The sequence below is a fragment of the Brachypodium distachyon genome, chromosome 3 (genome assembly GCF_000005505.3).
Source record: "Brachypodium distachyon strain Bd21 chromosome 3, Brachypodium_distachyon_v3.0, whole genome shotgun sequence".
NCBI classification, from domain to species: Eukaryota; Viridiplantae; Streptophyta; class Magnoliopsida; order Poales; family Poaceae; genus Brachypodium; species Brachypodium distachyon.
In genome coordinates this window covers 11785336-11799957 of record NC_016133.3, presented here as the reverse complement: position 1 = coordinate 11799957, position 14622 = coordinate 11785336, and the positions used below count along the sequence as shown (strand labels likewise).

Here is a 14622-nt window from a genome sequence, read left to right as displayed (position 1 = left end):
CCAGATACGTACGGAGAATTCCCGATCAGTATATGTCAGCACGTACACCGTGGATTATGAACCGAAATCGAGTAGCGGCGGCTGTCCAAAAGTAGCTAGATACTCAACGTGTACTCGATCGAACGTACTGGAACGTGAATCTAATTAACCATCTACTCTAGAATCTTACAAGTGTGTGTACGCGTAGAGTACGTGTCGATTTTAGCTAGTTGAGTTAGTTAACTGCAAGCCTAGCTTAATTAACTTCTGATTCAAATTTGCTAAAATATGGATGTATATCTATTTTTAAAAAAGTCTACATACATGAAATATTTCGACAACAATTTAGAATCGGAGGGAGCAGCAAGCAGTCATCGATCCGAAACTTTAAACACTGACAATAGCAGAATGCATGCAGGTTCGAGAGAGAGGGGGAAATATGAGATATTTCATGTGGAACGTGCATTGCGTGTACTGTCTACTCATATAGCTCCTTGACTATTGACACGGCCAGCTTGATATGATAGACACTCCGGCCTTGTCGCAGTTAGAGGAACCCTGCCGGATTCTGCCAACTTCCTTCTTCTTGTTCCTAGTAATTTCTCGTCGTATATGCGCACAGCAGCAGTACTGCAATAGTCAAACACGTCCTACTTGGCCCCATGACTCACCAAGTCACTATGCAATGTCGACCCGTCGTCAACACGTTTAGCTAATTAACAAAAGTAGTTCTCAGCCCACTGAGCTAGCTTGATTAATTTGCTACCACACACGCACTCGTATCAGATATTCATGAATGTGTATACCAAAACTTGAAACTGAATATACGTCATGGAGTGTATATAGCGCACTGACATTGTTAATTAATTCCTATAACGTGCTACCCAAGCTAAGATTAGTAGCTAAGCTAGGAGGGTGTGCGTTCGATCCACACGAGAAACACGGAGACGAATTCAACCAACTAATTCGTGTGTTTTTAAAGCACTTCCATTTATTTACTCCCTCTTTTTCACAAAGTTTGGCGTATTTTGTTTCGTTAAGACAAGACTTTGATAAAAAATTACTCTATTAATATGTAACGTATATGATATAAAATCATGATTATTAGAAAGAACTTTTAAGAACGAATCTATCGATATAAATTTCATGTATGTAAAAACACATATTAACAGAGTTATCATTGGTCAAGCACCGAGTAGTCGAGTACAATAGATTGACACGTGCACTTACACTAGCGACGACGAATGCACACATGTCATATACAACATAAATATATGAGAGCTATATATGAACAAGGGAGGAGGAGTCAGGATTTTGCTATAGCAGCTAGGGGCAAAGAGCAACATTGGAGGTTGGCGAGGACAAAGTAATTATATATAATACTCTCCCTCCGATTTTAAATTGTCGATAAAGCCATGAATAGTGACCTCGATCGCGAATGCCACATAGTATACCCACCACCTGAACGATAATCCAAACTCTGATGTGACTACGTACGCGTTTATCTCTGGCAACTCATATTTTTTTTTGCATGTCGGCTCCACCTTTGTCCGTTTATTTGTGCAATTAATCCTGTTTTAAAAGATGGTCACGCGCACTACACGATCCAAAAATAGCAAGGGAGAAAAAACATATAACGTACGAGAAAAACACGAAAATTTACAGTGACGAAAATAAGCCGTTTCAATTTGCAAATCATACGAGGAAGTAAAGATCGAAAGCACATATGGCATCGTGGACTTCTGCTGCCTGGCCTAGCTCCACTTGTGCAATTAAATTAGGCAGAAGATAATTAGGAGTCAATTTTGGCATGCAACCACAGTCCACGTGCATATACGCATATATGGACTTGACCAGACCCAGACTACACTATACACTCCTCAAGGAACCATCAGCTAAGCTTCCATGATCCCCCCTCCTCCTCCTCCTCCTATAAAACCCCATCGCATCCCTTCCCTTCTCCCATCACCAAACAACCCATCAAGCTCGAGCTCGCTAATCAAGCTAAGCTCATCACTCTCCTCAGTGTCCTCACTCACTAGACCAAGTAGCCATCTCACGTACAGCTAGCAGCAAACTGATAGTCTGTAATCCATATTTATCCACTAGATTAATTAATGGCGATCATGAACGCCGCCACCCAGCTCGTGCTCGTCGTCGTCTTCCTCCTCGCGCCCAGCACCACCATGGCCTCCCACCACGGGAGCCATGGTGGCAGCCACACCACCAAGCACTCGCCACCACCACGACCATCCCCAATCTCGCCAGCTCCGCCATCAGTGCTCCCAATCCCAATCATGGCGCCGCCATCCGCGGCGGCAGCTCTAGTCCGGGCGACCTGCAACTCGACGACGTACCCTTCCCTCTGCGTGTCCGCCCTGGCCGCCGACCCCAGCAGCGCCACCGCCGACCTCCGGGGCCTCTCCGCCATCGCCGTCGCCGCCGCCGCATCCAACGCCTCCGCCTCCGCCGCCGCGCTCGGGGTCGGCGCCAACGACACCACGGGAACCGCGCAGGGCGGCGCCGCCGGGGGAGATGCCCAGGCGGCGGCCATGGTGATGCGGACGTGCGCGGGCAAGTACGGCGAGGCGAGGGACGCGCTGGCGGCGGCGAGGGGGTCCATCGAGGAGCGGGACTATGACTACGCCGCCGTGCACGTCAGCGCCGCCGCCGAGTACCCCAGGGTCTGCCGGGCGCTCTTCTTCCGGGCGCAGCGGCGGCAGTCGTCGTCGTCTTCTCCGGCGCCGGCGCCGGTGGCGACGTTCCCGGCGGAGCTGGCGACCAGGGAGGCGGCGCTCGGGCAGCTCTGCTCCGTCGCGCTCGATATCATCGCCCTCCTCAACACCACCAACTGAATTACTGCACCAGAGCTCTCTGCTTCTCACGTCTTGAAGACGTATTCAGGGAACCTACCGAAATACGTATTCGATCATGTATACACGTATCTACAGATGTACGTAACTAGTGTAGCGCACGTGTAATGACACGTGCTACGTCGTTTACTACAGCTGTCTAATTAAATCCAGTGTAACTTTTTTTTCTTTTCTTTGTGAAACAAATCCAGTGTAACTTAGTATAAATACTGCTAGTAATATTCAAGATGATATTTGTTGAACTGCGAGTCCAAGGAGTTTTATTACTGCATCCACTCACTCAAAGATGATGATACTACTACTGCTACTTCCGTTTCAGTATATGAAGTTCATATCTACTCTGCTCCCACCGTAACCAAAGATACCTTAATAAAGTGTTGGGCCAAACTTATGTGCAAAGACCGGCGAAGACGAAGATGATTGGGCGTTCATATATTAAACCTTCGAACGTATAGGTGCAGTAGGGATCATAGGAGAAATCTTCGAACATATGTTAAACTTCCGAACATATCACCTTCGAACTAATGATCATCATGCTTTCGAATCAGGCAGGATGTTTATTTAACTACAGTAGTTAAATAGGGATCATAGGAGAAATCAAACTGCACCTATTCTTTTGTCCTATAAGAAATCCCCTAAACCCTGCCCAGTTATCAGGCAATTGCACTGCCAATATACACTGACAGATAAAACCAAGTGCTTTTGGCTAAAAATGGCAAGTAGAAATTTACTAGCAGTAAAGACGTTTGGTAAAGAGTAAAAGACAATGTAGCACCAACATGAAAGAGATGTTTCGTTAAAATTTGGTTTGGGCCACAGAGATGATGAATCTTGTCTGTCTGGACCATTTTGGATTTTGAAAGAAAGGAAAGGCCACAGTGTTGAGTGAAGTAACATGCTCATCCTGATCTTATCATTTAGGAGTAGTACTAGACTACTAGTGGGGATAAAACCGAAAAGCAGATTAGCTAGTTTCCCTCTGTACAGGGTCAGGGTACACCTGAAGCAGGTTTGTTTCCATCACCTTGTGCTGTTCATTGCATTATTTCATTTCTCCTCCTGCTTCGTAATCATCTCTTGAATTTTCCAGCTACTACTATGATTTTGCATTTCCCTTTCAACAAGTTGCCCACTGCTAGAGATGTTTTACTGCTTCCAAGAGGGGAATGAAGATATCTGCATGACACAGGACATCAACTCCTTTTGCACTATAAATCCTCTTTACATGAAAAGAAAGTAAACTCTCCATGTAATGCAAAGCTCTGCTGTAGCAAAAGCCAAAAGAAGGGTGTACGGTGTACCAAACAGTGCTTCTGAGATGCCACTAATCACGCTAAAGATGGAGCCTTTAATCACAGGCTAAAGATAGCTACATAGGACCGATGGAGCCTTTAATCACACTATTCTGCTTTGCAAAAAACGAAAGGTTCCTTCCATTCGTACCTCGTGGGCTGTGGCCTCTTTTTATCAGTCAGTTTTGCTGGCACAAACCATGAAAGAATTTGTGGAGAATCAAAGATTATCTCTGATGCTGGAGCAGTAAAAAACTTGGAAGTACAGTCCTCCAAACAGTTGGAAGCCTGTTGATTTGCACCAGAAGTGGCAAAGAGATCTGTATGTTGCCTTGATGGATCAATAAACTAGTGATGGGCACTGTCAATAAGGCAGCAGTAGGCTCAGCATGAACCAGAAAGGTGGTAGGAAGTAATGCTGCACTGATATTTTTAAAAAGAACATGACAGTGGGAAAGAAACATTCATAAATATCACTACTAGAGTAACGGGCACTCGCAGTTTGCACAATCCAACAACTTTTGGTGATGCCAAGATATCACCCCGGTGTTCTACACACATCCCAAACTGCATCACTAGCGACTCGTTGCAAGTTACATAATACAGAATTCTCTAACACTCAACAGTACCATAACACAATTGGGAGACAGAAAGAAGCTCAGGATTGAATAGGCTTGATCTTAAAGTGGAGGTTGATAAGTGAAAACACAAAACACTTCAGGTCCTGCAAACAAAAACATTAATACAGGTTAGGAATAGTTTCCAGTTACAACTCCACAGTACTGTGCTTAACAAAAAATACTAGTTATCCTGAGAAGAGATTAAATCAATTAGTCAATAATCTTGGTGTGGGGTTAACACAAGCAGCTTATCACGTGCTTTTGTGCACCCACTTTAAACTTTAACTAGAATGTGCATGCCACTAACAGTTCTTTTAAATGTAGTCAAGAGTTTATTAATGGTAGTCCATCGCATTTATCCACTAAGCAAACCTAACAGAGGACCGAGGATGAAATAACAAATCTATGGTAGATGAGTTTGGTCAAATTCTTTAAGCACAAGAATCAAATAAACAATGCCGTCAGAACTGAGGCAAAACGAAGATCATTAGACGTCCATGTCATTATTTGTCCACTAAGCAAATGCAGCAGCAGACTGAGGATGAATGACAAATCTATGGTAGATTATCTTGGTCAAATTCTTTAAGTAGAAGAGACAAATAATCAGTGCCGTTAGAAGTGGGGCAAAATAGAGGCCTTACTATGTTAGACTTTCCCACTTACGTGCCCTTAAAGGTTCCTTGTTTTTTACAGCTGATATCTTACTGTCAACTTGAGAGTGAGACAGTGAGACACAACAACACCTAGTGGTTCTTTACTAAACAACAACAGTATCCCCAAAATAGTAATGAAACATGCAAGAAACAGATAACATTTAGACAATCATAAACTCAATTAAGCCTATCATAGGGTGTCAACTTTAGGACAAAAACTTGCAGAATTTCTAATGAACCCTGATCCATCCATCTATTATACTAATGAACAGCAACATAGTAAATTTCTGATGACATCTGGAATAGTCTGTCATGTTAGGTAATAGGAATACTAAGAAATTGGTGGTTTTAAGAGGGCTCTTGGTGTTATTACAACATCTTAATCTGCCTTCCACACTGCGTGCATATAGTTCGCAAGATTCAAGGTAGAGATGATGGGAAATAAATTCAGAATGTGCTGATGCTAATTAACAAAGTCACCAGACAACCATAAAAGCTAAATTGTACCACTTATGTTTGGCAAAACAGCTGGGCTTTTAATTTTAAGCAAAGTGTGCTGATCCAGTTCTTCTACTTGCAAAAATTTAAAATCACATGCATAGAAACAAGACAGCATTTTTTTTGCTATTTATACAGTGCAACATAGGGGGTGGATATTATAATCAGTGTGTTGTCTCTGACTCGACCTGGTATTCCTTAGGTGCTAAATGCTAATTTAGACAAAAAAAAGTATAAGGCCATCCAGTAAGAGTCCTGACAACTCTTAGTGTTACAGCATACAAAAGTATATGGCCATCCAAAGCTGAAACCTTATCTGAAAGTATTACAGACTGCTCAGTTGTATGGCTGCCGAGAAATATCCTGCTAATTTGGGGAATAGTTCCTCTTGTTTCCTTTCTTGTCCGCTACTTCTTTTCTTTGAGCCTCTATCATTTCTTTTATTACATCTTCCCTACAGGTGCTTACTGGCCAATCCAGAGCCGAGGATATACTCAGGAATAGAAAGGATGTTGACAGATGTCAAACTGACAAATTCTAAGGTTGTATTTTCTGACATTTTGTGTCTTAAGTTTTCAGCTTGTTGGCTTGTTGACACTACACACCAAAAGGTAGATTGTGGCTCTGCTTCCTTTAGATAGCAGGCACGCTAGTTTCTTATAATAACTGGTGCTCAGAAGCTAATAAGAAATTGATTCCCCCTTTTGGCAACTGACATGATGGTGCAAAATATGAATAAAAAGAAGACAATTTGACAACTAAGCTCAAAATTGACTAGTCATTTATCTCAAAATCAATGACCTTGAATTAGATATAACGCCAATGAAGACATGGCTACACTCCACCCAGAGCTTACACATAACATATTACTATGAAAAATAAAACAGATAAACTTATCACAATGTTCTCGAAGCCAATTATATCTTGATTATTAAGTATATATCTCAGTATACCATGCATGAGTTCAGCACAAGGGCTGTTCAGCAGCAGTACAAATTGATGGTGAATCCATAAACGGGCTTCCGAGTTTGTATCAAATTTTAATTAATACCCTTGGAATAGAAGCGATATTATAACTGCAGGAAGTATGTCAAAAATATGAGCTATGTACACTTAAGCAATGTACTTCCACTGTACAGTTAAGCTATGTGCTTCTATCAGCAAGCTTACAAAGGAGCCAGCAGAACCTCTCCCTGGCGAACAAACATGAACCAAACAATACCATTGATATCATACAGCAATTGCGCTTTGCTTAGTTTAGCAAGTACCAGCCAGAGCGCATATCTATCCAATTGTATAATTTGGGCAACCCATCAATTAGCGCGTAATAGCACACCCCATGCACAAAGCAAGCAATGAATGAATAAATATGGTGGATTAGGATGGAATTACCTGGACGAGGTAGTAGAAGATGCGGAGGCCCTCGGGGTCCTTGCTGGTCTGGACGTCAACAAGGGAGCCGATCTTGGAGGTGGTGAAGGAGATGTGCTCGTTGCCCATGACAATCTCGAGCTCCTGCCTGCCCACCCGGTCGGGCTCCGGCCAGTTGTTGTCGTCCTCCCTCATGATCTGCAGGCAAAACCAATCCAAGCAGAGGATTCAGCACCCAACCCTAACCCTAGGTTTCCGCTCGCAACAGATAAAATAATTATGGGAAGAAGAGGAATTGAAGACCTCAGAGTCCTGTATGATCCTCCTGGCCTCGCGGAGGACGGAGGGGGAGACGAAGACCTCCTTGCGGATCATGGTGTCGTTCTTGTAGTTGGAGTTGTTGGCGTAGCGGAGCTTGCCGTCGGGGCGGAACTCGAACTCGAGGAACTCGTGCCCGAACTTGCCCTTGTGCCCCACGTAGTAGCGCAGGTAGAACTCCGCGCCGCCGGCCTCCTCGCCGGCTCCATTGCCCGCGCCGCCGACCGCCGCCGCCATCTCTGCTCGTTTGGGGTGGGAGAAGAGGTCGCAGCGTTTGTTCGTGCTCGCCTCGTCTTCTTCTCCTGGACCGCCCTTTGTTTGTTTGGGCCGTTGCCGGATTTTGGGCCAGTATAAGGCCCAGAGTTTGTGTCTGATACGATATAAGGCCAAAATGGAACGTGCTGGCTGTGCTAGGTTTTCTGTTTGCCCGGTACTCCGACGGAGGGAGTAAAATCTATACCTATAATAACTATTAAAAAATACGGACCGTTCGTTTCATACACGTTTTCGTCTCCTGTCAAACCTGCCTCCGCGTCTGTGGTCCGCCCCCACCCGAGAAAAAAAAACGCCCTCCGCTTTGCCTTGACACCGTACGCAATAAAAACCCCGCCTCCTCCTCTCCCCTCCGCGGCTCCGCCCAGCCGTCACAACCAACCAACTTCGCGTCGTCACTCCCATCGTCGCCGCGTGCAAACGTCTCCTTCCTCCTCACACCCCTATCCTTCCTCCTCTCTTCCTCCGCGCCCCATCTCCTTCCTCCCTTCGTCGGCGCCGAGTCCTCCGGACAGATCGAGCCGGGCGCACGTGCCCCCTCTCCTTCCTCCTCTCTTCTTCCGCACCCCCTCTCCTTCCTCCAACGGCACGGGAGCAGCGGGTCCGCCAACGACGGCGCGGGAGCAAGCAGCACGCTGGACCCCCGACGCGCGGCGCCATGGATCTCCACCGTCGCGAGGCAACGGCACGTGGCCTCCTCTCGTCCAGCATGGCGCACTGTCCCCGTTCTCTCGGATTTCCATGGCGGCGAGATTGAGTTGGAATCGTTCCTCCAGGTTGGCGATTCTCTGAATTCCTGTGTGGTATTGTGGAAGGAAAGAATATGTCATTGTCTTACAGTTTGGTTCGAATTGGGGAATTTGGTGGCTGTTTTTGCAGATTTACATGAACGTGCAAGCAAAGGTGACCACCAAGGAAGGAAACGGCGGCAGCGGGGCTGCCGCTCGTCGTGGTTCCTCAAATCCACCGTCATTACTCTCCTGCACAATCTGATACAGGCGGAGAAGTCTTCTTATGTGGCAATATCTGGGTGAAGACCTCGTTCTTGAAAAAGTACTTACCAATCGACCCATCCGGGAACCAGTTCTGCTCTGGTGAGATGGCTTTCTAGCTCGCTGCAGGGTACATGTGCATTTACTCTTTCAAATTGACCGCTATTCCTAGCTGATGTTAATTCGTTTACGGATCTTTTGTCAGTAGGTTGATCAGTGTAGTTGTACGTGGGACCATTGATGAGAGAGCAATGAATAAGAAAAGAGTTCTTAACCCATGGGAGAGGAATGAAAACCACACACTCTATGATCCTTTAACAACTTGAATACTTTTCACTAATTACTTTAGATCTCAAGAGCAGCGCATTACTTTTTAGCTAATTCACTTTCTCCTCGCGAAGGTAAGGTCATCCTGTAGCAGATCAGATGAGGCATATGGGACCCCAAAAGTGCACAAATCACAGATATATAGTGATATGCATATATATAAATATATAGAGAGAGAGAGTTCGTATGCAACCAAAGAGTGAAGTGGCAGCCAAAAGACCCTCATCACCATGCATGCATGCATCCAAAGGCTATAAAGAAGGTGCATCATGGACATGGAAAAAGGTGAGGTAAATAATGCATGGGAGCACTATTTGAGCCAGCCATGGTGCCTATATAAGGAGGCTCTTTGCAGCATTGGAGGACACACAATCATCGAGCACAACACAAGCCTTCAGAGCAGCAAGTAGTTCAGGGCAGCTAGCCAGAAAACTATCTGTTCTCTAGTAGTAGTACCACTTCCCACTGTAATAAAGCTTGTGTAATTAAGGCATTTGTAACATAAGACTGGGAAAGTAGTAAGGTAATTTCTTTATCTTTATGTGAACCCTTCGGGGGTTCCCGAAAGAGAAAACCGTATGTAAGCTATATTGTGAAATGAAGTAGTTTAGTTTTTCCCTCGGTCTTTTTAGCATGTTTATACGGGTGGGTGCTTATGCTAGAGACCCTATAGGAGAAACCTCTGCGTGTAGTTCTCTGTTAAACCGTGTGTATGGCGTTGAAATGAAAACCTTGTAACCGTAGAGAAATGTTTCCTTTGGGTGGAACTGCCTGGGAAGACGATAAGAAATCACTCATATAAACCTGATTAAAGACATCTAGGGAAATAAATTTAGCTACTCCTGAAGCAATATAGTAATAAATACGGTGAGTATTCTACATGAAGAAGCTGATTTTTCGATCTGGAAAATTCAGATTGCCTTTATCGCTAAAGATAATAAAACTTGAAATAAAAAGGAAAATTCTATATGAAGAAGTCAAATAACATTGACCTCAAGTTTCTCTGGATCCGGAAAATCTATATTGCCTTCATCGGTTAAAACTAATACAACTTTAAATAAAAAGGGAATGTAGCAGCATGGTTAGACTACCAGGTTTTCCATTGTTGGAAAGATAAAGGCGAAGCGTTTTCCTTTTACTCTGCATGACTGAAAACCCCTCAGAAGAATACATGTCTAAATGTTGAGACTGGACTGTAAATTCTACCCCATTATCTTTCTTTAGGCACAAAAATACATACACTCCATAAGACATGTCTAATGTTTAGTCTCACTGTAAACTCTATCCCTTATCCTTCTCTAGCACAAATACAGACATGCACCCCACGTCTCGATCTCAGCTCATAAGAAAAACCCTACAAGTTATGTACAATAGCTCTCATGAAAGGCCACACCAAGAAGAAGATCCATTGTGCCTCAGCTCTTCACAAGCCTCAGGGAAAACCCCATGAGCCTCCCCATACACAGACTCACACTGCCACCCAGCATGCCTCCTCCTGACCTCTTCTCTCAGCCTCAGGCTCACATTCCTGAAGCAGATTCCCTCGTAAACTGCACCATGCACCGCCTCAAGAATTGGGGCCCGCTGCACGTCGACTCCAACAATGTCGACGATCCGAACATCGCTGATCGTCGGCAATGCCGTTCTGTCATACTTGTCATCAGAGTGGTCGTCGGAGCCCCGGCTGAACCTGATCGGCACCTTGACTCTCTCCATGGTCACGTTGGCTACGGTGACATTGGTGACGAACCCGCCGCGCCCGACGTCGGTCTTGATCCTGACCGCCGACGCCGAGTTCCACACGTGGAGGTCCCGGATGAGCACCCCGGATACCCCGCCGGACATCTCGCTGCCGATGCCGACGCCTGAGCACGTCGGAGTCGTGCCGGAGACACGCTGGATGATGATGTTGGTGCTGGGCTTGTTCACAGATATCCCGTACTGGTCCCACCCGCTCTTGATGGCGACCAGGTCGTCTCCGCTTTCGATGTAGCAGTCCTCGATGCAAACGTCTGAACTTGAGTCTGCCATGTAATTGTTTCATCAAGAGAAACTAGTTTGAGATCTTTGCAAAATTAAGCCAGCCTGTGGTTAATTAGTATAAAAGGGTCATCATCATTCATCATCTAGGACGAGGGTAGTAAGGTATGAAGAACAGAGATAGCCACTGTAAATTGTAATTTTGTACTTTGGAAGGAAAACATGTAGGACTACTGTTTATATCATCTTAAGCAGTACGAAAATCAGTGATGGGCCATGTTTAGAACTAGATTTTTTTTCCAGGAGTGTTAATTAATTGCATATCTGAGAGAGAAGAGTGCTGTCAATTGAAGAGCACAAACCTGGATCAATGCCATCGGTGTTGGGAGCATTCAGGGGAGCTAGTATTGTCAAATCCTTTATCACCACGTTTCTGTGATCACCAAATATTCGTTTTCAACTAAGAAAAAATAAATCAAAATGGCTCTCTACAAGGAAATGAAGTGGTATAAATCCAATTTGGTAAAAAAAAAAGTGGTATAAACCCAATGTATCAGCATGATAAAACTGATACCTGCAGTAGACCGGATGCACCGTCCAAAACGGGGAATTGCGTAGAGTGACATTGGAGATCATGACATTTGTCGAGTTCACGAGCTCGATAAGATGACCTCTGGTGTGGTTCAAAGTCCGGTTCCACCATAGCTCCCACCACATCCTGCCTTGGCCATCTATGGTCCCATTGCTACCTGACACGCAAAGCCAAGCAATTCAAAAGTACAGTCAAACTGGAATTTATGCTTAAATTGATCCACCGACTGGCTCTCTGATTTGCATGCAATATTTTTTTTATTTTACTGACCAAAACTTGAAAGTGGAGACTGTTAAAAACAGTTTGTGTACCTGTGATAACAACGTCGTCTAGGTTTTCACCATGGATTAGGCTAATGTGCCGTGGCCCTAATCTTTCCCTCCCGCGCCCGTAGGACGGCAATGGCGCTATGAGAGGCCATTCTTCTGGATCCTGCACATCACAGTCACAGTCCAATAGCACAGTCAACACTCTGCAGTTTTTCGGTAAAAAACACACTCTGCAGTTCATAAATCATCCTGTACAAGTACTGCATAGTAACATATGCAACACTGGAGATTCTTCTACTTAAATTCGAGTACACGAATATTATTAAATCTCGAATCTGGGGATTGATGCACCCTTGAAGATAGGTAACGTATCTGGTGATAGGTCCCCTTGAAGATTATCCACCCTGTTAACATGTTGGACTTGAAGACTAGCTCCATGATTGTCCTAGAATAATAAGGCGGTGGATTATTGCATTGCAAGTGCATGTGGCAACAATGTCAAACTCCTAGCTAACGCTCTTAATTATGGTTTCTTTCCCAGCAACTTTGTACTAAGCCGCCCCTCACATAAAAGTACTAGTAGACAGTATCCACAATATATATGTATGAGGGATTCCTTTTAGCAAATTCATCTCCCATAAACTCTCCACACATAGTAGCAATCCTTCAAATTATTAGTATGACCAATTGACCACTGCATTTGCATGCACCAGAAGTGGGTATTAGTATTACTAGCTTCTGCAGAAACCTCCAAACAATTAGAGGTTTATGTAACCTTTTAGAACTAGCTGCATATGAGCAGAGGAGACAGCACTACAAGCAAAGTACAGTATAGTAGTAGAATCAAGTCAGGCCAGTCCAAGCAAAAGTAAGGACAAAGCAAAGGCTCTGACACAGTGTGATTTAGTTAGTTAGAACGAACAATAACATGTGGCAAGCTGCAGAAGTCAGAAAAGGAAGAAGAAACCAACAACCATCCAAGCATGTGTGCAGGATTCCAAACCCACCACAGCATCTCTTCCCACTTTCCTTTTTTTTCAATTGCCACTGTCAAGTGACAGCACAAACGTCGGAGCCAGCGTCCAATCAAACAAGAACGTGGACAGAAAATTCCAACTTTCAGCACTACAGGAAAGCTCAGCTATGTGCACATTTTCTCAGCGTCCAACCAACCAAACAAGAACATATACCGGAAACTCCAATTTCTCCACTACAGGAAAGCTTAATTAGCTTTGTGCAATTTTTTTGTTGTGAAATAAAATTGTCCGCACCCACCAACTAATCAACAATAATTTCCCATATCAGCAGAAAAGTAGATTGGAATTAATCAAATGGAACAGAACAAGAAGAGGAAAAGGAATTGGCGGACGATCGACGATGGATCATGTACGTACCTGGGAGCCGAGGATGACGGCGCCGTGGTGCAGGAAGAGCGTGAAGCGGCTGGTGAGGTTGAAGCTGCCGGTTAGCCACCTCCCAGGAGGCACCTCCAGCATAGCCCCACCGCCGGCCGCGGCGGCCCTCTGCTCGAGCGCCGCCACGGCGCGCCGGAACGCCGCCGTGTTGGACGTGACCCCGTCGCCCACGGCCCCGAACTCCTCCACCGACGCCGACGCCGCTCGCCTCCCGCCCGCGCCCTCGCCGCGGTAGAACCCGGCGCAGCTCTCCCTGCCGCTTCCGCCGGCGGCCGGAGAAGAGGCGGCGATGAGGGCGGCGAGCGGGGCCCCGGCGGCGGGGAAGCGCGTGAGGGCGAAGCAGGAGAAGGCGAGCAGGGCGAGGAGGAGGAGGAGGACGCGCCATGGGGGCAGCCGCGCGCACACGGGGGCGGCGTGCGCCATGGCTGTCCGGCTGAATTAATGGATCCTCTCCTCGCGTCACGCGCGCGGCGGAGGGAGGAGATGCCGATCGAGGCGGAAGAAAAAGACGCGATTTTTTTATAGGTTTCCTTCCGGCGCGGGCGCGGGGGGGGGGGGGGGGGGCTCTCCTCTTCTTCTTCTCGCCCACGTGAGCTCTAGAGTAGTAGTACTATAGTCTCTGGGTTTCAATTTGAAATCTGTGAGTTAAATTTGCAAATTCAATTTTGAATTTGAAATCTGTGAGTTAAACTTGCGAATTCAATTTTAAACTGATTAATGAGTAGATGAGTGATGACGTGGACGTGCGTCGTGTTCGTGTCCATTCATCGATGTGTAGAAGCACAATGGCACACTGCCATAGTGGGCAGGTCACCGTCTTCCCCCTGTTAATTTAAAAGTTAGCTTTGCTGGTAAGATTTTTGTCTTATGAAATATGGATTTTTAGGTGGCCGAGTAGTGGTTTGGAAGTGGCTCCGGTGATGTAACGTATAAATCGTACGTCGCCTGATCTCAATCCTACCAGTTTTTATATTTTTGAACTTTTTTAAGTCATAGGATTTTTCTTATTTTTTTTGGACGGCCGAACTACTACCTTTGAAATCCTTGCTGAGTTTTTTTGGACTCAAGTGAAACAAACATGCCACTCCGATCCACAAGCGAATTGATATGTCATTTTATTTTTTTGACACTGTGACTCTTTAGCAAGTCTTCACCATTGAGCCGACAATA

General features: G+C 45.4%; 3 protein-coding genes across 3 annotated transcripts; 1 reads left to right on the top strand and 2 right to left on the bottom strand.

The window, feature by feature from the left end:
• Positions 1-1863: 1863 nt before the first annotated feature.
• LOC100840126 (pectinesterase inhibitor 28) lies at positions 1864-3094 on the top strand. Its single transcript, XM_003571249.4, has one exon. The coding sequence runs from the start codon at positions 2097-2099 to the stop codon at positions 2832-2834; it is 738 nt and encodes a 245-aa protein (XP_003571297.1). The 5' UTR covers positions 1864-2096; the 3' UTR covers positions 2835-3094.
• Positions 3095-4588: 1494 nt separating this feature from the next.
• Positions 4589-7905, bottom strand: LOC100828610 (protein mago nashi homolog 2). Its single transcript, XM_003573221.4, has 3 exons — positions 7590-7905; positions 7308-7484; positions 4589-4868 (listed from the first exon to the last, which is right to left on the bottom strand). The coding sequence occupies exons 1-3, from the start codon at positions 7839-7841 to the stop codon at positions 4803-4805; spliced, it is 495 nt and encodes a 164-aa protein (XP_003573269.1). The 5' UTR covers positions 7842-7905; the 3' UTR covers positions 4589-4802.
• Positions 7906-10310: 2405 nt separating this feature from the next.
• Positions 10311-13982, bottom strand: LOC100839827 (probable polygalacturonase). The gene is made up of 5 exons (XM_003571248.4): positions 13432-13982; positions 12080-12200; positions 11751-11925; positions 11539-11609; positions 10311-11220 (listed from the first exon to the last, which is right to left on the bottom strand). The coding sequence occupies exons 1-5, from the start codon at positions 13873-13875 to the stop codon at positions 10574-10576; spliced, it is 1458 nt and encodes a 485-aa protein (XP_003571296.1). The 5' UTR covers positions 13876-13982; the 3' UTR covers positions 10311-10573.
• Positions 13983-14622: the final 640 nt, after the last annotated feature.